The sequence below is a fragment of the Oryza sativa genome, chromosome 6 (genome assembly GCF_034140825.1).
Source record: "Oryza sativa Japonica Group chromosome 6, ASM3414082v1".
In the NCBI taxonomy this organism is placed as follows: domain Eukaryota; kingdom Viridiplantae; phylum Streptophyta; class Magnoliopsida; order Poales; family Poaceae; genus Oryza; species Oryza sativa.
The window spans coordinates 14,738,579-14,761,190 of record NC_089040.1 but is presented as its reverse complement, the minus strand read 5'-3'; the positions used below and the strand labels follow the sequence as shown (position 1 = coordinate 14,761,190).

Genomic DNA, 22,612 nt, shown 5'->3' with positions numbered 1-22,612 from the left:
CGATCTCCGTCGATTTCGAGGGTAACTTTTATTTCCGCTAAAAGTTTTCGGTTTTTGGGTATACCAACCATTCACCCCTCCTCTGGTTGGCTTAGTTCTTGTGATTCGATCCTACAAGTGCATCACCCATGCTCTGGTACAAATCCATTAAAGCTGAAGCAATGCTGCTATCTGGGTGGATTTTTGAAACATTAGTCGCTCCCATTGCATGAAGCTGCCTTCCCAAAGCAGCAAGGCCGTAAGCATACTGAGCAACGTTTGTACGATCCAGGCAATCCATGCAATTCGTACGAAGAACTCCAGTTTGATAACAAGGACCATCACCAAGAAGTTCTTGTTTGCTGTCATCTTTTCTTATATCTTGAGAAGCAGTGGGACCAAGTGAATCTGCATTACTCGAAAGCCTTGGAAGGTCTCCAGAACTAGCTCTTGTATCAATGGAACCATCCCTGTGAAAAGAAATATGGGAAATATCGTCAGCTCATAACATATTGATTTTGAACACAAAATGTGCACTTCTAATTTTGAACATAATTTGGACAGTTGGACGCCACAGCAAGTATGGCATTATCTGACACCCTAAGCTCATGTGGCAGGCTTACACTTCAGTTCTCACTGTGTAAAAGGATTACATTGAGGTACTATTTTTTGGATTCTCCTTTTAGTTAAAAGAATGTTTGGCTCAATAAGAATTATACATTAGCACCACTGCACAACTCACTTTACACAAGCAAATCTAACTTACCACGCACCTACAGTTGGACCATGCAGCAATACCATCAAATTGCTGGATTCGTAACACTTGTAAGGTGCTAACACTACTGGTTGTGAGCTACTGATGTTGGCCTTTTTACTACCACAATTATGACACTAGTGTGTGAATGCCAGGATAAAATCCAAGCAGTAACCAGAACACTGGCAGAGTGAGGGGTGATCTCAATCTGTAAAATTTCAAATTTGAATTTCTGCAATTTTTATCAATTGGCAAAAGAACAGACCGACCGGACATTAACCGACCGGAATTTGGTAGAAAACAAATTTTGTTATATTTGGCCATCGAAATCACCCAGGTTAAAAGAGAGAGAGAGAGTGAGATTTATTTTACATGAACTCGTAAACTTAATGAAATATTGGTACCTTGCGGTGGTAGTGTTTACACCCAAATTTGGCACCTAGGATTAAAATAGGAAATATTGCCAAAATTTGGAAGTCTACCGGTTTCCTCCGAAGTGGGCCGATCTGACCGCCGTGTGTTGGGCGGTCAGACCGCTGGTTGAGGGTCGGTCAGACCGGCGGTGTGTGGCCGGTCTAACCGGCAGGTCTGAGTCCGACTCTGTTTCGTCGGGTCTCGAAGTTTCCTTGCTTGGGAAGGCATGTTTCGGGTTTCCTTTGGTTTCTACCCCGAGTTGGATGTGGAGGAGGGCCTGTAGAGGGCAAGACTAACCCCTATATAAGGGACATGGCCGGTTCATTGTAAAAAATCAATCTACAATCAATCAATCGAATCGTTTTTCATATTGCTTTTAGTTTTCTCTTAGTTTGTCCATCTTTGTCGGTTTGCACCGTAAACCGTCTGCCGCCGCTATGAGAGCGCGACATCTCTTTGTAGGTTTGTCCTGAAAACCTTCCGTTTTGCCCACGAGACGGGTAGCTATCTAGAAATCGGCTCCGCTAGCCGGTTTAGTTATCAAAACCCATCTAGGTTTAGCTTTTTGCTAGATCGAGGTGGTTGGCGACTCTAGGATCACCGCAAGGCTTAAGGTGCTGCGATCGTGCTTGTCAACTTGTCAAAAAAGTTGCCAACAGGTAGTTCTACTAAGCTGTGTTGACCTTTTCTTTTGAACTTTTGGCTTTCCATTGTAGTAAAATCCAGTGAGATCCAGTGCTTCACTAGCACCTCCTCCTAAAACACCCAGAACATTTGCAGACTTACTGAAAAAAGAGATGGAGAACCATTAGCATATGAAACACACGCTAACTCAAGCAAATTTGGAATTTATCAAGAACCAATGTAAACCTTTTTGCAAATTTATGGAAATCCCAGTGGATGAATCTCAATTTCTTCTCCTCTGGGACATTTTGATTAAGATATCCAACTGCGTTAAAATATTCACGCCTGAGCATCATCTCTCGGGGCCTTTTCTCAAAAATCTACACAAATAGCACAAAGAAACTTGATGAGCAATATATTGAAACATAAAATCAATAGATTGGATATAGAAACAACTGATTAAACAACACTGTACCTCGACAAATTGATCATGACCAAATGAGACTTATTCAGGAAAAATGGAACAATTAAAGTGTACAATGATCAACTATTCAATTCAGTTCATCAGTCTCATATTTAAGATGGAAGGGCAACAGAATACTCACGCTGAGATCCCAAAATCAAGAAGAAATCAAATACCTTTGTTAAATTAAGTATTATGATAGGATGCCCATAGCGCTGAGCGACATCATCAAAATGTAACTTAGTTGCTTCATATGTAGGATCATATCTCTGCACTGCAGAAACATACAAATTTAAGATTTCTCAAGAAATTTTATATATGCCCATATTTTAGAAGCATATCAGAGGAGATTGAACAAGCGTCTAATAGTTAAAATTCAGAGTGTTTGCTTGACATGTAGGTCTAATAGAAGCATGGTCAGATAGGAAATTTGGTTTTCATATATAAATATTTTTTTGACAGAATTGATTTATGAATATTCTCCAATCAAACCAGGTAAGTTGGCTTCATGTTAGATGTCACAAGATATTTCTTTTTAAAAAAAACTCTATTTACCAATAATATCAGGCTTAGGACTAAGTCGGCCAGCCTCCTGCCACCAAAAGAGAGGGATCGATCCCCGCATCTGTACTACTGCACTCATTCTTCCCTTCCAGGAACCAGCTTCCTCCTCAAAGACTATTTGCTCAGTTTCAACATCGTTAGCAACTTTTCCATGGTCATTCACGCCTCTTTTCAAATACCTACAGGTATCATCAGAAAGGTAGTAAAATTTCAAATTGAATAAAACTAAGATACTACTTCCTCCGTTTTATAATGTAAGACTTTCTAGCATTGTCCACATTCATATAAATGTTAATGAATCTAGACACGCATATACCTAGATTCATTAACATCAATATGAATATAGACAATGCTAGAAAGTCTTACATTATGAAACGGAGGGAGTACTAACAAAGCATAGACAATATTTTTCTTGGTTTCAGTCACAAAGTAAGGAAACAAATAGTAGAGGAGCACCAAGCGTTGATTTAAAAGTAAAGCATGAATTCATGAAAACAAAATCTTACACAAGTTGTCATTAGTCAACAGCAATCAAATAAAAAGGTCAATGGGTGAGGATGCAAGTATGCATAATGGACTGAGCTGAGCACACGCCAAATAGAAGGGCTTCCAGAAATCTTAAAGCACATACAACCTACCGTGTCCCTGCAAAATGCCGTGATCTTCTAGAAATGAGAACAACATTTAGCTCCCTGCCAAATATTGACAGCTTGACCTGGAAAATCAAATGGAAAATACATTATGCTAGTTTGTAGTACGCATAATTTCAAAAATAGTTGTAGCATATTTATTTATGAATATTTGCACAGGTCAGATGAAAGTTGGGAGATATAATTTTGGCAGAAATATAGATAAGCTAAATAAGTACTCTACAGTATCAACACTCATCAGTCATCAGTCATCAACCAAGCAACAATTTCCAACTCCCAAAGCCTTTAGTTTTCAAGTAATAATAGTTACAGTTAGTAAGGAACAGACATATGATGACAACAAAGACTTGGTCCAACATCATAGTAGTTGCACCTTTTTCTTATTATGGGTTGGATTTTTTTAAAAAAAATACTGATGAAAATGAACTTTGGAATTGAAATCGTAGTGGTACCTTTTTTCTTATACCAAAACTCACCTAGCGTTCTACTCCAACAAATGGGAAATAGGAATATAAGTTAGTAGGACTTTGCAGATAAAGCTCCAAGCGTTTCATTTCGAATGCAATCTACTCTGGTAAATAAGTAGGTATTCGGTATCTGGTATCCACATTATAACTAGAATGACTCTACAGATAAATTCCCAGTTCCCAGGCATTTTGAAGCAAACGCATTCTTGGAATGATCAAGGGAGTACGTAAAGCTCTAAATAGTATGAGTTATCTGTTTTGCAGAAGTATACACCAGAAACAAGAATAGTGGCAAAACCAAATTGTGGATTGTTTGTTGGACATAACCTGCTTGAAATGCCCATGGACCAGTGCTACTGTCCAGGGAGTATTGCGGCACCTTGACCGAATCGGTTGTGTCAGGAAAGTATTCCAGACAAATAAATTTTCATAAGGCATTTCCTTCATCCCTGCAGAAGTAACATTCTGCTGCAGGCTCTGCATAATGGGGTATGTGTAGCTATAGAAGAAATCCTTGGTGAGATCAACACTAGCCAGAAGTTTCTTGTACTTGTTAATATTTCCTTAAGTTAAATAAATTTATACGAGTACCCACAAGTTGAAACTGTAAAGGAGCACAGAAAAGATGAGGAAATGAATGAACAAAGAAACGTTAAAGAAGGCAAATGAAGAATCACCTTAGCTCATTCTTAGAGGTTGCAACATCTGTCTGCACAGATGAGTGTGGAATGGTTATCATCTGGCTCTCATCTATACAGTAAATAGGATGCCCACAAATGCAACCAATTTGGCGGCGCTTGGTGACAAAAATCAGATAATACCCGTCCCCAGCAGGCAACGGGCAGCCCCCCTTTCGTGCCGCGGTGAATCCGGAAGCCGATCAACCGGACACCCTGGCCGACCCAACTCCATCACGTCCACCCTCGCCTAGGTACGTCGGCTAGAGGAAAGCTACACTACAAGCCCAGCCGTTGCCCATGCTGGCTTGTGGTAAGCACGATAAATTCTTCCAGGGTTTCCCGTGAACCGGTCCTTAATCGCCATGGGCACAACTAGCAAAACCATGCACCCACAGCCCACCATGTAGTGTATTTTAGTTAACCAACACCAATGCAGTGGCACTAATCCAAAGCTATGCCAAAAGTCAAAGTCTATGCATTAATGTGATTCCCCTTTTGTGTACTAGTTGAACTAAGCATGGTTAAGCATCTCCTAAACCAACATCTAGTCATTTTAATACCCAAGTTATCAATGGCGTAAGGGAGACAACATATAGCTGAGTAATAGGATCCATCCCACATGATATTGTAAAACGATGCAACATTTAATAGAAATGCGGGACATTTGTAAATTGGGGTACAATATGATCAATTGTAATGCATGACTTGCCTTGCTCTCGCATTGATGAGACCACAACAACGTCTTCGAGAAACCGCGGATCGACGAAACGGCCAAAATCTACGCGACAAACAAAGCACACAAGCAAAACATGCTATAAGACTACTGAAACAGTAAACAAAACCATTTTTAATGGATTCTATACATTTTTATGAATTTACTGAGACTTGAATGGGCTTAATCGGAGCTCGGATGAATTAGTTATGATTTTTAGAAGATTCTCTGTGCTTTTACTATAAAAGAAAAACCCTTAATCAATTTATTGCGCAATAACTCATCCCAGGGCTGACGTCAGCACAAGGGGAAAGCGGCGCCGACAGATGGGACCCACGGGTCATTGACTCAAGGGGAAAGGGAGAGGTGCCGACCGGTGGGCCCCACCGGGCAGCGTCACAAGGGGGAGGGGCGAGGCGCCCGGTCGGCTCGGCTCGGCTTTAGAGCCGGCTGGCCGGCCAAGCGTGGCGAGCGGCGGCGGCATGCGCGGTTGCCGGCGACGGCAACCGGCGGCGACCAACGGCAAGCGGCGGCGCGCGACGGCACCGCGGCTAGCGGCGGCACCGCAGCGACACGGCACCGCGACGCGGCGTCGGCGCGCAAGCGGCGAGCGGCGGAGAGAGAGGAGAGGAAGGGGAGGGCCTCACCGACGATGAACGAGGGCGGCGAGCGACGAGGGAGGTCGGCGAATAGCGGGCGGCATCGGGAGAGACCTAGGGAACACGATGAGATAGGTTAGAGGGAGAGAGGGAGTCCACGGCGCACGGCATAGCCGGCCGGAGGTGAAGGTAATGGTGGAAGCTCACCGGAGTGCGAGGAGATGCGGGCTCCGGCGACGGGTTTGGCCGGGCGGACAGCGGACGCGGCGGCTCGCGGGATGGTGAGCGCGGCAGCGTCGACGGTGAGGCTCCGCACGGCGCCTAGCAGCGGCTAGCGGCGGCCGGAGCACGGCTGGAGGGCGGCGGCGATGGGTGTAGCGGCGCGGGAGTGATGGAGGGCACGGGAGGGAGCGGCGGAAAGAGGAAAAAGGTGGAGGGGAGTGCGGGGATGGTTTATATGGGCTCAGGAGGGGCGGACGAGGCCGGGAGGCAGCCGGATTTCTCGCCGACGTGGGAGAGGTGGGGAGAGAGAGTGGGGAGAGGATTCAAATCGAATCCCGCCCATTCTCGGGTGCGCGCGAGGGCGGGAAATGGCGGGACGTGGGCGGCGACGTGGGGAGAGGCGTGGGGCGCAGAGTGGGCGCGGGAGGAGCGGGGAAAGCGGCGGTGGCGTGACGGTTTTGGCGGCGGTGGTGGCGGTTGCCGGAGGAGGAAGACAGGGCCGACAGGTGGGCCCCACCTGTTGGTGACCCGGGGAGAGGAGGGAGGCGGCTTGGGCCGGCCCAGCTGAGAGGAGGGCGGGCGCGCGGAAGGAGTGGGCCGACGGCCCAACAAAGGAAAAAGGGAAAAAGAAAAGAAGAAAAAGGAAAAAAGGTTTTTCCACTAAAAATCCTGTTAGCATATTTTGACATGTAGATCCAAGAAAAAATCCACATGCCGATTCCGATTATTATTTGCATTTATTAATTTAGGGTTTCTCTCTTGCCTTTAAACAAATAATTTCTTAAAATAATTTATCAATTGGATTTTTGCTAGGAAGAAGAACTTCAGGGCGTGACAAACCTACCCCCCTTAAATGGAATCTCGACCCCGAGATTCGGAAGAGCTGGCGAAGAGGTGCGGATGGGCAGCCTTCAACTCATCTTCTCTTTCCCAGGTTGCCTCTTCTTCTGAGTGGTGGCTCCACTGAACTTTGCAAAACCTGATCACCTTGTTTCTGGTCCTTCTCTCACTGGTTTCGAGGATACGAATCGGCTTCTCCGCATATGTCAGATCTTCCTGAATGTCGATTTGCTCTGAGCTAGCTTGTTCCTCGGGTACCCTCAAACACTTCTTCAGTTGAGACACGTGAAACACATCGTGGATACCAGCCATATTAGATGGAAGCTTAAACTGATAAGCAACTTCACCTCTGTGTTCCAAAATCCTGTATGGTCCCACAAAGCGTGGTGCCAACTTTCCTTTGGTCTGGAAGCGGTGGACTCCCCGAAGCGGAGTGACACGAAGGTACACATAATCTCCTGCTTCGAAAGTGACTTCTCTTCGGCGGTTGTCAGCATAACTCTTCTTCCGAGACTGGGCGATTCGCAGTCTTTCCCTGCCGGTCCTAACTTTCTCCTCTGCTTTGGTTAGCACTTATGTCCCAAACAGTTGACGTTCTCTAGTTTGATCCCAGAAAAGCGGAGTGCGGCATTTCCGTCTGTACAATGCTTCAAACGGTGCCATTTGCAAACTGGCCTGTGTCGGTGACATGGGATCAGGAGTATCATGACTAGAGGTTTAAGGCAGACACAATCGCACACGTGGCTTGGCACCCCCGAGGGACGTCGGGCCCGAGGGTGATGTGTTCGCCCTCCTCTTAGTCCCCCCGAGGGGGTCGGGCCGCACCCGCCTCGGCCCCGAGGGCCGAGGCGCCCCGACCCCTCGTGGGTTTTTGCTCCGCGTGTATGGGTTAGGTGAGCACAGTGGGGCTCACCTAACCACATTTATTGCGGTTTGGCTGAGCGTGTCACGCCGCATGTAACGCAGTGCAGTGCACTCGTTTATCCGGTCTGTGACCGGTCACAGACTGGTCAGATCGCGGGTTAGGTGGCGACAGGCGATCTGACGCACGCCTCGCCCCATCCCGTCAGGATGAGGGCTTCTAGGCGCTCGTCCCCAGCTGGAGCTAGCGTGTTACCTCCCAGAGATGGCACGTTAGTCCTGGTCAGATATATGCCAGGCTTCATCCTAACCATTACATGCAAGATGTTGTGTGAAGAAGGGCGAACATGTAGATTGCTAAGCTGACACGTGGTGGACAAGAATGACCGACGTGACTGGTCTAACACCGGTCATGTCGTCAGCAGACAGCCACGATTCCACGTCGCACCTGCTCCCGGCGAAAGTGGAGGTAGTTGTGGGCCGTCTCATCAGAAGGTGACTCGGATGGCAACTATACAAATTTCCGTCCATTTATGAAAAGGTGGGGTAAGTCCCCACAAAAAAGAGAGAAAGGGTGCATGTGGTATCCCCTTAAGATATAAAAGGAGGACCTTGCCCACTGAGATGGGGGACTGGACTTTTCCAGATTGGAAACCCAGAACAAGGGAGAGGCTGGCTCATACTTTGTAGCTCCTTCATACACAGATCTCCCAAAACACAGGAGTAGGGTATTACGCTTCTCAGCGGCCCGAACCTGTATACATCGCCCGTGTCTTGTGTGTTTCCTGTCTCGCGAACCTTCCACATACAGAGAGCTTAGAATCTCACCTTGAGTCCCCGGCCGAACCGGCAAAGGGGGGCCTGCGCGGTCTCCCGGTGAGGAGCCCCACGCTCCGTCATCTGGCGCGCCAGGTAGGGGGCTCTGCGAGGGATTTTCTGAGCTCTCGCACTCTTTCGTGTGCGCCAAGCTTTTCCTGTTCAGCCCAATGGCCGAGCCAGCAAAGGCGCACGACCTCTCCCCGAGTATGAGCGGTGACGACGGGGAGCCAAACCCACGCCGTCGAGCTCGTACTCCACCGCCCCCTCCACGCCAAAGTCCTAGGCGGGAGAAGGCGCTCGAGAGGGCCGAAGGATCCGCGACTTCGATACCCACAGGAGGTGGAGAAGGGCGGCGAGATAGGGAGCGTCGCCTCCTCGTCTACGGCGACGGCAGCACGCCCCAGGGCGCGCTCCAAGCTGCGGGCGCGCTCCTATGTCACCCGCCCGTCGCCCATGACCCGGAGTCTCCAGCCCAACGTTGGCTGGACGATGTGGCCAAATTGGTCATGACTGCACGGCAGCGCCTAGATGCTGGTGGGCGGTCCTCCGCCACCAAGGCCTCTGGTGCTGCTACCACCGGCTCCGCGTCGTCAAGACGGAGGGCGCGGCGAGCGGCAGCCGCTGTTCGCCATTCGGCCGCCCCTCCTTCGTCAACGCTTTCGACCCGGGAAGATCTGCGTGGGGAACCGGATGCCCGCATCAGTATCGAGCGCCGGCGTAATGGCCGACGTGCTCCCCACGCAACGGAGGGCGCCTCCTCGTCCGGAGTGTCACCTCACCACGGACGCGGGGATCAGCCCTCCGTGCCCCCGGTTGGTGGTGTCGGCTGTAGAGCCTTTGTGGCGAGCCTTCGGAATGTCCGTTGGCCCCCAAGGTTCCGGCCCACCATCGCCGAAAAATATGACGGGAGCGTCAACCCCGCCGAGTTTCTCCAGGTCTACACGACCGGGATCGAGGCCGCCGGGGGTGACGACAGGGTCATGGCTAATTTCTTTCCCATGGCCCTGAAAGGACAGGCGCGGGGTTGGCTAATGAACTTGCCACCCGCGTCTGTCCACTCTTGGGAGGATTTGTGCCAACAGTTCACCATGAACTTCCAAGGCACATATCCGCGCCCAGGTGAGGATGCGGACTTGCACGCAGTACAGCGAAGGGATGATGAGTCACTTCGCTCGTACATTCAGCGGTTCTGTCAAGTCCGCAACACCATACCATGCATCCCTGCACACGCGGTGATTTACGCGTTCAGGGGGGGTGTGCGGCACAACCGCATGCTCGAAAAGATCGCCTCCAAAGAGCCCCAGACTACCGGGGAGCTTTTTCAGCTCGCGGACCGAGTGGCTCGTAAGGAGGAGGCATGGACCTGGAACCCCTCCGGTTCCGGTGTGGCAGCTTCGGCCGCCCCCGGATCCGCCGCTCAGATAGGGCGGCGTGACAGGAGGAGGAAGAAGAGGTCAGCCCATACCGACGACGAGGGTCATGTCCTCGCCGTCGAGGGCGCTTCGCGGGCCACCCGAAAGGGGAGGCCTGCGGGAGGCAAAAAGAACGAGGCCGGCGCTCCCAACAGGGAGCGCCCAACCGGCAAGTGGTGCACCGTCCACAACACTTCCCTTCACGACCTCGCGGACTGCCGTGCAGTCAAAAGTTTGGCTGAGCGGACGAGGAAGTGGGAGGAGGAGAGGAGGCAGGAGCGCCGAGAGGGCAAATCCCCGGCGGTTCCTTCCGGTAATCGGCGAAGTGAGGCCAAGCAGAAGGCCCCCGCCGAGGACATCGATGACGGCGATGATGACCTGGGTTTCCAAGAGCCTGGGGCCACCATTGCCACCGTCGATGGGGGAGCGTGTGCTCACGTTTCTCGCCGGAGCTTCAAGGCCATGAAGCGAGAGCTTCTGGCCGCGGCCCCTACTCATGAGGCGACGTGTCGGGCGCGGTGGTCGGAGGTTGCCCTCACCTTCGACCAGATCGACCACCCACCGTGCGTTGCCCGGGGAGGGCAGATTGCGATGGTGGTTTCTCCCACCGTTTGCAACGTGAAGTTGGGGCGTGTCCTCATTGATGGGGGAGCGGCCCTCAACATCCTTTCCCCTGCGGCCTTTGACGCCATCAAGGCCCCGGGGATGGTGCTCCGGCTGTCCCAGCCAATTATCGGTGTGACGCCGGGGCACACGTGGCCGTTAGGTCACATTGACCTACCGGTCACCTTCGGTGGATCCGCCAACTTCCGCACGGAGCGGGTGAACTTCGATGTGGCGGACCTCAGTCTGCCCTACAACGCGGTCCTGGGGAGGCCCGCGTTGGTGAAGTTCATGGCGGCGGTTCACTACGCCTACCTACAGATGAAGATGCCGGGCCCCGGTGGCCCCATCTCTGTCCATGGCGACCTCAAAGTCGCGCTCGCTTGTCTGGAGCAGCGCGCGGACCACCTCGCCGCTGCGTCCAAGCCCGAGGGTGGCGACGAGAGGCTTGGCGCCTCCGCCCCCGCCACCCCGAGGCAGCGGATGATCACAGGCGACGAGGTCCCGGTCAAGGAGGTTGCCCTGGGCGACGGCCCATCCAAGACCACACGGATCGGTGGTCTTCTGGACGGCAAATAGGAAGACGCGCTCGTCTCCTTCCTGCGGGCAAACGCTAACGTCTTCGCATGGAGACCGGCGGATATGCCCGGGGTCCCCAGGGAGGTGATTGAGCACCGTCTCGCCGTGCGGCCGGGCGCAAGGCCGGTCCGGCAGAAAGTGCGGCGGCAGGCCCCGGAACGTCAAGCCTTCATCCGCGAGGAGGTGGCGCGACTTCTGGAGGCCGGATTCATCCGTGAGGTCATCCATCCGGAGTGGCTGGTGAACCCGGTGGTCGTTCCCAAGGCGAACGGCAAGCTTCGGATGTGCATCGACTACACCGACCTTAACAAGGCATGTCCTAAGGATCCTTACCCCCTGCCTCGCATAGATCAGATTGTCGACTCTACTGCGGGGTGCGACCTTTTGTGTTTTCTAGATGCATACTCTGGTTACCATCAGATTCGCATGGCTAGGGAGGATGAGGAAAAAACTGCGTTCATTACCCCCATAGGAACCTATTGTTATACGACAATGCCCTTCGGGTTAAAGAATGCAGGTCCTACTTTTCAACGTACTACTCGAATTTCTTTGGGTAGCCAATTAGGACGTAATGTTGAGGCTTATGTCGATGACTTGGTTGTAAAGACGCGCAACCAGGAAATGTTACTCTCAGATCTAGCGGAAACTTTTGAGAGTCTCCGCTCCGCCCGCATAAAACTAAACCCCGATAAGTGTGTGTTCGGTGTACCTGCGGGCAAGCTTCTAGGGTTCTTGGTCTCTGCCCGAGGCATTGAGGCCAACCCCGAGAAGATACGGGCTATAGAGCGGATGCACCCCCCCAGGAAACTTAGGGATGTGCAATGCGTCACCGGTTGCATGGCCGCCCTAAGTCGGTTCATATCGAGGCTGGGAGAGAAGGCGTTACCCTTATTTAAGCTTCTCAAACGCTCCGGACCGTTTACCTGGACGAAGGAAGCCGAAAATGCCCTCACCCAGTTGAAGGCGTATCTAAGCTCTCCCCCAGTTCTGGTCGCCCCGGAGCCAGACGAGCCCTTGTTACTCTACTTAGCGGCGACCCCGCAAGTAGTTAGTGCGGCATTGGTTGTGGAGCGCGATGAGAACAATTCTCATTTCATGCTTCCCTACCCTGTGCCGACTTGGCCCGGGAGAGAGCAGGGAGGAGAGGCTCCCGAGCCGAACGGTGGCCCAAGGCCCCCGACGACCGGAGTTGGCCCTCTGCCCGCTTGTCAGACGGTGCTAGGAGCCCCCGACCCCCAGGAAGGCCCTGAGGCCACTGTGGGAAGGCCGCACCTATCGCCCTTCGACCCCGAGGCTAACCCTGTGCTGACTCGAGCCGGGAAAGAGCAGGGAGAAAAGGCCCCCGAGCCGAACGGAGGCCTAAGGCCCCTGACGACCGGAGTTGGCCCTTTGCCCGCTTGTCCGACGACGCCAGGAGCCCCCGAGCCCCCAGGACGGCCCCGAAGCCACTGTGGGAAGGCCGCCCCTGTTATCCTCCGACCCCGAGGTCATCAGCACAGAAGACAAGTGCGCCCCGCGAGGCTGCTTGGACGAAGAGTGCCCCAGGGATGCGGCCCCTAGCGAAGAGGATCGGCCCCACCGAAAGGTGCAGTGGCCCGTCTACTTTGTTAGTGAGGCCCTCCGGGACGCCAAAACCCGATACCCTCAGGCCCAAAAGATGCTTTACGCTATTCTGATGGCCTCGAGGAAACTGCGCCATTATTTCCAGGCGCATCGGGTCACAGTAGTTACGTCTTACCCCCTCGGTCAAATCTTGCATAATCGAGAGGGTACAGGACGGGTGGTGAAATGGGCAATCGAACTTTCTGAGTTCGATTTGCACTTTGAACCACGCCACGCTATCAAGAGCCAGGCCCTCGCCGATTTTGTGGCAGAGTGGACCCCGGCTCCCGAGCCCGTCTCGATCCCCGAGGCCAGCACGGACCCCTCGCAGCTGCCTCACACCGCCCACTAGGTGATGCAGTTCGACGGCTCCCTGTCTCTTCAGGGCGCCGGTGCGGGGGTCACGTTGACCTCTCCGAGCGGAGACGTCCTCAGATACTTGGTCCGCCTCGACTTTCGAGCGACCAATAATATGGCAGAATACGAGGGACTCCTTGTCGGACTAAGAGTGGCAGCTGGACTGGGGATCCGCCGCCTCCTGGTGTTAGGCGACTCCTAGCTGGTCGTTAACCAAGTCTGTAAGGAGTACCGGTGCTCTGACCCGCAGATGGACGCCTACGTGCGCCAAGTACGGCGTATGGAGCGCCATTTTGACGGGATTGAGCTTCGGCATGTGCCCAGACGGGATAACATGATTGCCGACGAACTCTCACGGCTCGCGTCCTCGCGAGCCCAGACCCCACCGGGCGCCTTTGAAGAAAGGCTTGCCCAGCCGTCGGCGCGACCCGACCCCTTAGGGGAGACGGATGCGCCTGACCGGCCCCCGAGGCCTGTCGGAGTCTAGGCCTCGGGACCCGAGGGGAGTGCTCCCAACTCCCTTAGATTGATTGCTTGGATCGCCGAGATCCAAGCATACCTCACAGATAAGACTCTACCCGAGGACCGCGAAGGGAGTGAACGCGTCCATCGCATCTCCAAACGCTACGTGCTGGTAGAAGGGACCCTCTATCGGCGCGCGGCTAATGGAATCCTCCTGAAGTGCATTCCTCGGGAACAAGGCGTTGTGCTTCTTGCCGATATCCATGAAGGCGAATGCGGAGCCCACTCCGCCTCGCGCACCTTGGTTGGTAAAGCTTTTCGCCAGGGTTTCTATTGGCCGACAGCTCTTAATGATGCGGTCGACCTGGTCCGGCGATGTAGAGCGTGTCAATTCCACGCCAAGCAAATCCATCAGCCGGCCCAGGCCCTGCAGACCATACCACTTTCGTGGCCATTTGCTGTCTGGGGACTCGATATCCTGGGACCGTTTAGGCGGGCCCCGGGCGGGTTTGAGTATCTGTATGTCGCGATCGACAGGTTCACTAAGTGGCCCGAGGCTTATCCGGTCGTCAAGATCGATAAGCACTCCGCACTTAAATTCATTAAGGGCATCACGGCCCGGTTTGGAGTGCCTAACCGTATTATTACGGATAATGGCACCCAATTCACTAGTGAACTCTTCGGCGACTACTGCGAAGACATGGGCATCAAGCTCTGCTTTGCCTCACCTGCCCACCCCAGAAGCAATGGCCAAGTGGAGCGCGCCAATGCGGAAATCCTCAAAGGCCTTAAAACCAAGACCTTCAACATACTCAAGAAGCACGGCGATTCATGGATCGAGGAGTTGCCAGCAGTGCTCTGGGCAAACCGAACTACACCAAGCCGAGCAACCGGGGAAACGCCTTTCTTCCTCGTCTACGGCGCGGAAGCGGTTCTCCCATCCGAGCTCACCCTGAGGTCTCCTCGGGCTACCATGTATTGCGAGGCTGAAAAGATCAGCTTCGCAGAGATGACCTCGACTACTTGGAAGAGCGAAGGCGGCGCGCGGCCCTCCGAGCCGCGCGCTACCAGCAGAGCCTGCGGCGCTACCATCAGCGTCACGTCCGGGCCCGATCACTCTGCGTCGACGACCTCGTCCTACGCCGCGTCCAAACGCGTGCTGGATTGAGCAAGCTTTCACCAATGTGGGAGGGTCCGTATCGAGTGGTCGGCGTCCCCCGGCCGGGCTCCATACGGCTGGCCACGGGCGACGGCACTGAGCTGCCTAACCCGTGGAACATCGAACACCTTCGTCGCTTCTACCCCTGAGGGGGGGGGGTCGGGTGTCAGGTTTCGGGCTCGGGCCAACCCCGCACCCCCTCGGGCGTGTAGGGTTGGCCGGGGGCTGCCACACATGCACATTCTTATTTCTTTTTTTTCAGTATTTCAATAAAAGCAGTTTCAATTTCCTAAAGGCTGTATCTGTGCTGTTTTTTCCTTTTGAAGAATCTTGACTTGAAATAGGTCACTCGTGCTCAATCCTGCCCTCGGGGGCTCGGGTCGGCTAAAATCGCCAAACGGGGCCCAGAACCGAGCCGTGCCCCGAGGCGTGGTGAACTCCGGGGGGGAATCGGCAAAAACCCACAATCGGGTCACCCATAACCCTCGGTCACCACGTTCCCGGCCTGGCCAGTCTCGACATGTGGATCTCCCCAGGCACTAGCCCCGACCCACGCCTTTTGAGGACCAGAACCTGGGCACAAGCCCTTATTCAAGCTAAGACACAAAAGGACCACGGCACAGATCATCCTCATCTCATACTCACAGCAAGATGAAATTAACACAAAAATTTCTTCATTTTTTATTACAGATTAAGTTGATCTATACAAAAAAGAGGCCCGAAGGCCTTAGAAGAAAGAAAAGAAGAAAAAACTGAAGAATGGCGGGGGTCTGGGGGCTCAATCCGATGCGCCCGGATCGCCGGCCTCGTCTTCACTGTCGCCGTACACCATGGCCCCTGTGAGCCCCTGGGATCGCAGGCCCGCCAGGCGGTCGAGGACGGCGTCATAGCCATCCCCTAGATCTACCGGCGCCCACCAGCTGGAGGCCTGCGCCGGGGGCTGGCTCGGAAGTCGGAGGCGCGCTTCGTCGGCGAGGGGAGTGTAGAACCAGTCGCTCTTCCAGTCGTCCCACTTCTTGCGGAGGGCGCAGGGGATGTAGCGGTTCAGCACCGGCCCCCGTGGCTGGAAGTAGCAGCCACCGACTACCGATGGCGGCGACACCGACTGCACGGTGAAGAACCACCGGAACAGCCGAAGAGATGGGCGCACCCCAATGAACATCTCGCACAGATGCGCGAAGATGGCCAATGTCATCACCGCGTTGGGGGTGAGGTGCGCCATCTGGAGATCGTAGAACTCCAGAACATCCATGAAGAAAGAAGAAAATGGCGGAACCAGCCCTGCCATTGCAAAGGGGAGAAAGAAGACGGACCGCCCCGGGTGGTCTGGCGCCGGGCGTCCCTCGCCCAGCGTGACTATCTCCCGGCCGGTGGCAGATTCCGGCATGAAGCGGCGCGACAGCCCAGCCTGCCTCTCGCTCACGATGCGGGAAGGCGGCAGCACGCTACCATCGAGCAGAGCGGAGCCCCGTGCCATGGCGCCGGAGGAAGAGAAGATTAAGAGCGAGCGCGTGTGGCGAAGGTAGGGCACAGGAAAGAAGGAGTTAGGGCGCAAGCGGCGAAGACAAGGGGAATAATGGCGAAAGGAAGGAAACAGATCCCTTCCTCAGTGCCTTTATACTCTTGCCAACGCTGTGTCCGGCTCCTCGCTTCTCGCGCCCACTATTTCGCCCCCTCGTTTCTCGCGCCCACGCTTCCACTAATCCCATTCGCCCGCTTGCGGCGCATGAGGTGGATATGCGGTTGTGGCAGTCGAGATAGATCATATCGTGCGCGCGTTAATTACGCTCGCCGACCGAAGCGACGTTACCATATCTCCAGACGAAACGAATCGCCATGTCCAGATTCGTGTGCTACTCAAGTAATGTGGCAGTCTTGAAGAGACCGCTCATTGTTGACAGCCGAGTTACCATTGCCGATGTGCGTGGTTTGTGACCGTTGGGTTTCTGCCCAATTGTGGAGACCGGTCCCACCTGTTACCAGGCCTTAGGAGTGGCGTCACGCCCGACCGTTTCCCTTAAAGAGGGCGATCGCCCTGGCATAACGCCGGGGGCTACTGTCGGTGACATGGGATCAGGAGTATCATGACTAGAGGTTTGAGGCAGACACAATCGCACACGTGGCCTGGCACCCCCGAGGGACGTCGGGCCCGAGGGTGATGTGTTCGCCCTCCTCTTAGTCCCCCCGAGGGGGTCGGGCCGCACCCGCCTCGGCCCCGAGGGCCGAGGCGCCCCGACCCCTCGTGGGTTTTTGCTCCGCGTGTATGGGTTAGGTGAGCACAGTGGGGCTCACCTAACCACATTTATTGCGGTTTGGCTGAGCGTGTCACGCCGCATGTAACGCAGTGCAGTGCACTCGTTTATCCGGTCTGTGACCGGTCACAGACCGGTCAGATCGCGGGTTAGGTGGCGACAGGCAATCTGACGCACGCCTCGCCCCATCCCGTCAGGACGAGGGCTTCTAGGCGCTCGTCCCCAGCTGGAGCTAGCGTGTTACCTCCCAGAGATGGCACGTTAGTCCTGGTCAGATATATGCCAGGCTTCATCCTAACCATTACAGGCAAGATGTTGTGTGAAGAAGGGCGAACATGTAGATTGCTAAGCTGACACGTGGTGGACAAGAATGACCGACGTGACTGGTCTGACACCGGTCATGTCGTCAGCAGACAGCCACGATTCCACGACACACCTGCTCCCGGCGAAAGTGGAGGTAGTTGTGGGCCGTCTCATCAGAAGGTGACTCGGATGGCAACTATACAAATCTCCGTCCATTTATGAAAAGGTGGGGTAAGTCCCCACAAAAAAGAGAGAAAGGGTGCATGTGGTATCCCCTTAAGATATAAAAGGAGGACCTTGCCCACTGAGATGGGGGACTGGACTTTTCCAGATTGGAAACCCAGAACAAGGGAGAGGCTGGCTCATACTTTGTAGCTCCTTCATACACAGATCTCCCAAAACACAGGAGTAGGGTATTACGCTTCTCAGCGGCCCGAACCTGTATACATCGCCCGTGTCTTGTGTGTTTCCTGTCTCGCGAACCTTCCACATACAGAGAGCTTAGAATCTCACCCTGAGTCCCCGGCCGAACCGGCAAAGGGGGGCCTGCGCGGTCTCCCGGTGAGGAGCCCCACGCTCCGTCAGCCTGATAGCTGTTGTTGTAAGAGAATTCCGCATAAGGCAGACTTTTATCCCAAGCTCCACCAAAGTCAAGTGTACAAGCTCACAACATATCTTCCAAGATTTGATTTACTCGCTCGGTCTGACCATCTGTTTGCGGATGATAAGCCGTGCTGAAATTCAAACGAGTCCCCAATTCTTCTTGCAGTTTCTGCCAGAACTTTGAAGTGAATTGACTTCCTCGATCAGATACAATCTTCTTAGGTACCCCATGCAAACACATGATTCTTGAAAGGTAAAGCTCTGCCAATCTTTTCCCAGTATAGGTAGTGTGCACTGGAATGAAATGAGCAACTTTGGTGAGTCGATCCACGACTACTCAGATTGAATCGTGCCCTGCTGACGTCCTATGCAAACCTGTTATGAAATCCATTCCAATCTCTTCCCATTTCCATTCCGGGATCTCAAGAGGTTGAAGCAATCCTGCGGGCCTTTGGTGTTCTGTTTTGACTCACTGACAAACATCGCAGAGTGCGACGAATTCGGCTATCTCCCTTCTCATGCTGACCCACCAGAACTTTTCTTTGAAGTCTTGGTACATTTTGGTGCTGCCGGGATGAATTGAATACTGAGTTTGATGAACTTCTGTGAGTATCAGATCCTTAAATTCTTTGTCGTCAGGTACACACAATCTTTCTCCCAACCAGATTGTGCCATGCTCATCCTCGTGGAAATCCCGGGCTTTTCCAACCCTCATATTCTTCTTCAACTCAGTTATTTCAGGATCATTTACCTGAGCTGCTCTGACTTGATCCACGAGCGTAGGCCGTGCCTCTAGGGCAGCTACGTACCCGTGTTCCACGATGCCCAAATTTAGGTGCTCAAGATCTTGCTGCAATTTGTCACACATGCCTTCGGTACATACTGCATTGCAATAGCTCTTTCTGCTCAGAGCGTCTGCCACCACATTTGCTTTGCCTGGATGATAATGTATCCCCATGTCATAATCTTTTATCAACTCCAGCCATCTTCGCTGACGTAGGTTCAGATCGGGCTGAGTGAAGATGTACTTCAGACTCTTGTGGTCAGTGTAGACTTCGCAGCGGTTTCCAATAAGATAGTGCCGCCAGATTTTCAGAGCATGAACCACTGCTGCCAACTCAAGATCATGAGTAGGATAATTGCTTTCGCGTGGACGCAACTGCCACGAGGCGTAAGCGACCACTCTGCCTTCTTGCATCAGAACACATCCTAGCCCTTGGCGAGATACATCACAGTAAACCTGGAAGTCTTTCGTCTAGTCTGGCAGGATTAGAACTGGCGCAGATACTAACCTCTTCTTAAGTTCTTCAAAACTTTGGTTGCACTTAGCTGACCACTTTAATTTTTCATCTTTCTTTAGCAACTGTGTCATGGGTCTGGCAATCTTGGAGAAATTTTCAATGAACCGACGGTAATAGCCCACAAGTCCAAGGAAACTCCGAATCTGAGAAACTGTCTTTGGTGGGGTCCACTTTGTAACTGACTCCATATTCGATGGATCCACTACCACACCTTGAGCAGTAATGACGTGACCGAGAAATTTGACCTCTGATAACCAGAAGTCACACTTACTGAACTTGGCATATAACTGGTTCTCCTTTAATTTCTCGAGCACCAGACAGAGATGTTGCTCATGTTCCTCTTCTGATTTTGAATAAATAAGTATGTCGTCAATGAACACCACGACAAACTTGTCAAGAAACTCCATAAACACTTTGTTCATCAAGTTCATGAAGAAAGCCGGTGCATTGGTGAGTCCAAATGACATAACCGTGCACTCAAACAACCCATACCGAGTGGTGAAGGCTGTCTTGGGAATATCCTCTTCCCGAATTCTCAACTGATGATAGCCTGATCACAGGTCTATCTTGGAAAACACCTTAGCTCCTTTTAGCTGATCAAACAGGTCATCAATTCTTGGCAACGGATATTTGTTCTTGATTGTGACCTCATTAAGGGCGCGATAATCAACACACATCCTCTTGGTCTTGTCTTTCTTCTCCACAAAGATTACCGGAGCACCCCAAGGTGAAGTACTCGGTCGGATGTACCCTTTCTGCAGCTGTTCGTCAACCTGCTTCTTGACCTCTGCTAGCTCATTAGCTGCCATTCTATACGGCCTCTTGTAAATTGGAGCAGTCCCGGGTGCCAAATCAATCCGGAACTTGATTTCTCTCTTCGGTGGCATTGTAGTGAGGTCTTCTGGGAACACCTCAGGATACTCTTGTACTATAGGTATATCCTCCAACTTCTTGGGATTTTTTTCCGCTATTTTTGTCTGTTCCTCCGTAGCAGCCTAATTCAGACTCGCTACAGACTTCTGCGATACCGGAGAACGGAAGGTGATCTTCTCTCCTTTGTCGTTGGTTAGGGTGATGGTGCGACTTGCGCAGTCGATCACTCCCTTATGTCTGGTCAACCAATCCATTTCGAGAATGACATCTAGGTCTTTGGATTCCAAAAGGATGAGGTTGGATAGGAATGGTAACCTTTTGATCTCTATAGTCACTGAGAGGCAGTAGTGTGCTGTCTTCATGTCATTTACAGGGGTATGAACCTGCATCGGTATTTTAAGTCCCACTACTGATAATCCATGTGTCCCAGCAAATCTCTTGGAAATGAAAGAATGCGAGGCACCTGAATCAAAGAGAACTGTTGCTGGATATGAGTTCACCGGAAACGTGCCCAGCACGACCTCTGGTGCTGCCTGTGCCTCCTCTGCAGACGCATGATTGACGCGGGCCTAGACGAACCTAGGTCCAATGCGCTTCAGCTTCGGACACTTGCCAGCAAAGTGGCCGTGCTTGCCACAGTTGAAGCAGGGTCTTGGCTTTCCTGCAGACTCCTTCTTGAGCTGTTTTGACTGAGCTGACATAGCTGGCGGATCTAACTGAGCTGGTGCCATTAATGGGGGTGAAGTCGAGTTGTGGTTGTGCTGCTTATTGTTGTTGTGACTGCCACCGTTGTAGTCGTTGTTGAAGTTACTCGGGTGGTAAGGATGTGCTGACGGACGATCAGGGTGGAAGGCTCACCTAGCTATCCCGTCATGAAGCGAGGCTTCTGATTGTTCCCCTGAGGAAAGCTGATCTGAGCTGCCTTTCTTTTTCGGTCTATTTTGTTGCGCTGCTCTTCCTGACGGATAGCCTTGTCCACAAGCTTCTCAAAGTCCTCATAGACTCCGGAGATCAGCTGGTTGGTCAATTCATCACCAAGACCAAACAAAAACTTCTCCTGCTTCTCGGCATCGGTGCGCACGTCCTCAGGAGCGTAGCGCGCAAGGCGGTTGAACTCATGCATGTACTCTGTAACTGACATGGTTCCTTGCTGGAGCGTGCGGAACTCTCTTTTCTTTTGTGCCATAATCCCCTCAGGAATCTGTGCCTTCCTGAAGCTTTGACAAAACTCTGCCCAAGTAACCTCCGTTGCAGCTGGACGGGTTACCACGCAGTTATCCCACCAGGCAGAAGCGGGACCTTGCAGCTGGTGTGTAGCAAAAGCAACCTTCTCTTGGTCGCTGCATTGCAGAAGGTTCAGCTTCTTCTCAATAGCACGGAGCCAGTCGTTGGCCTCCATTGGGTTGGTGGTACTTGAGAAAGTGGGTGGCTGGATACGAAGAAAGTCTAACAGTTTGGACAGGTGTGATGGACCCAACTGCTGGTTCTGCTGCGCCTGCTGCAACATCTGATGGTGATGTTGTTGCATCTGTTGCATCATCATTGTCATTATCTGAGTGACCGTTGGGTTCTCGGGCGATGGAGATGAACTGCTGTCAGATGCACCACTGATATGAGCTCCATCGGTCTGCTCTTCGCTGCCCCTGGCGTCATTGGAGTCACGGGGATCATTCCCTGTCTTCACCATTTGGACGAGGATAGGTAGAAAAAAGAGAAAGGAAGAAAACAGATGGCTCGGAAACTAATCTTTCTTATAAATTTAAGTGCAATTATCTTAATCTTGATTAAAACACTGAAAAGGAAGCAAACAACTCCTAATTAAGGCAGTCATACCACTAACACATGATATCGACCGCCGACCAACCCACAAGCAACAAACCTAAACACAGAAACTAGCAAGCAGCCAAACTAAGAAAACGTTAAGGCTAAAGGCGACGACTCTGAAGCTTGGAGTGGCGCTTGCGATCGGAGAACAGGTCTGACATCTAAAGAGGACAGAGGGATAGGAACCAACACATGCTCAAAACCAAATTAAATAAAGCAACAAATGACTCAAGTAACTCGCCGAGCATGATGATTTTTATGCGTAGAATATTTTTCATGAACCCAGACAAAGATGCTAATGCAACTGACTAAACGATAAATTAATGCACAAAATAGATGCATAGCTATAATACACACATAAAATTGCCCATCGAACCTACACACGACTTAGTACATATCACCTAACAAATTCCCGACTGACTGTCGAATAAACTCGAAATAAACTTTCACTAAAACCCTAGACTGCCTCTAGCCGAGAAATCGATTAAATAGCGATCAAGATTTTTCCCACAAATCAAAAGAACAAACCCCAAATTTTCCCAAAACCAAATCCAAGTGCAAAAGGCATATGCAGATGAAAAGGTTTAAGAGGGCTCTTAGGGTTTCCATTTGGCTTGTCCTACGGTCAAGGTCG

At 52.0% G+C, this 22,612-nt stretch overlaps 2 protein-coding genes across 2 annotated transcripts; both read right to left on the bottom strand.

Annotated features, from left to right (window-relative positions):
* Positions 1–91: 91 nt before the first annotated feature.
* Positions 92–20,885, bottom strand: LOC9272078 (phosphatidylinositol-3-phosphatase SAC1). The gene is made up of 10 exons (XM_066311721.1): positions 20,734–20,885; positions 20,310–20,391; positions 4,593–4,765; positions 4,243–4,465; positions 3,437–3,513; positions 2,790–2,977; positions 2,411–2,508; positions 2,018–2,151; positions 1,817–1,932; positions 92–480 (listed from the first exon to the last, which is right to left on the bottom strand). Exons 1-10 carry the CDS (start codon positions 20,883–20,885, stop codon positions 92–94), a joined length of 1,632 nt encoding a protein of 543 aa, XP_066167818.1.
* Positions 20,886–21,016: 131 nt separating this feature from the next.
* Positions 21,017–21,841, bottom strand: LOC136356996 (uncharacterized). The gene has a single exon (XM_066311720.1). It carries the CDS (start codon positions 21,839–21,841, stop codon positions 21,017–21,019), a length of 825 nt encoding a protein of 274 aa, XP_066167817.1.
* Between the last annotated feature and the right edge of the window lie 771 nt (positions 21,842–22,612).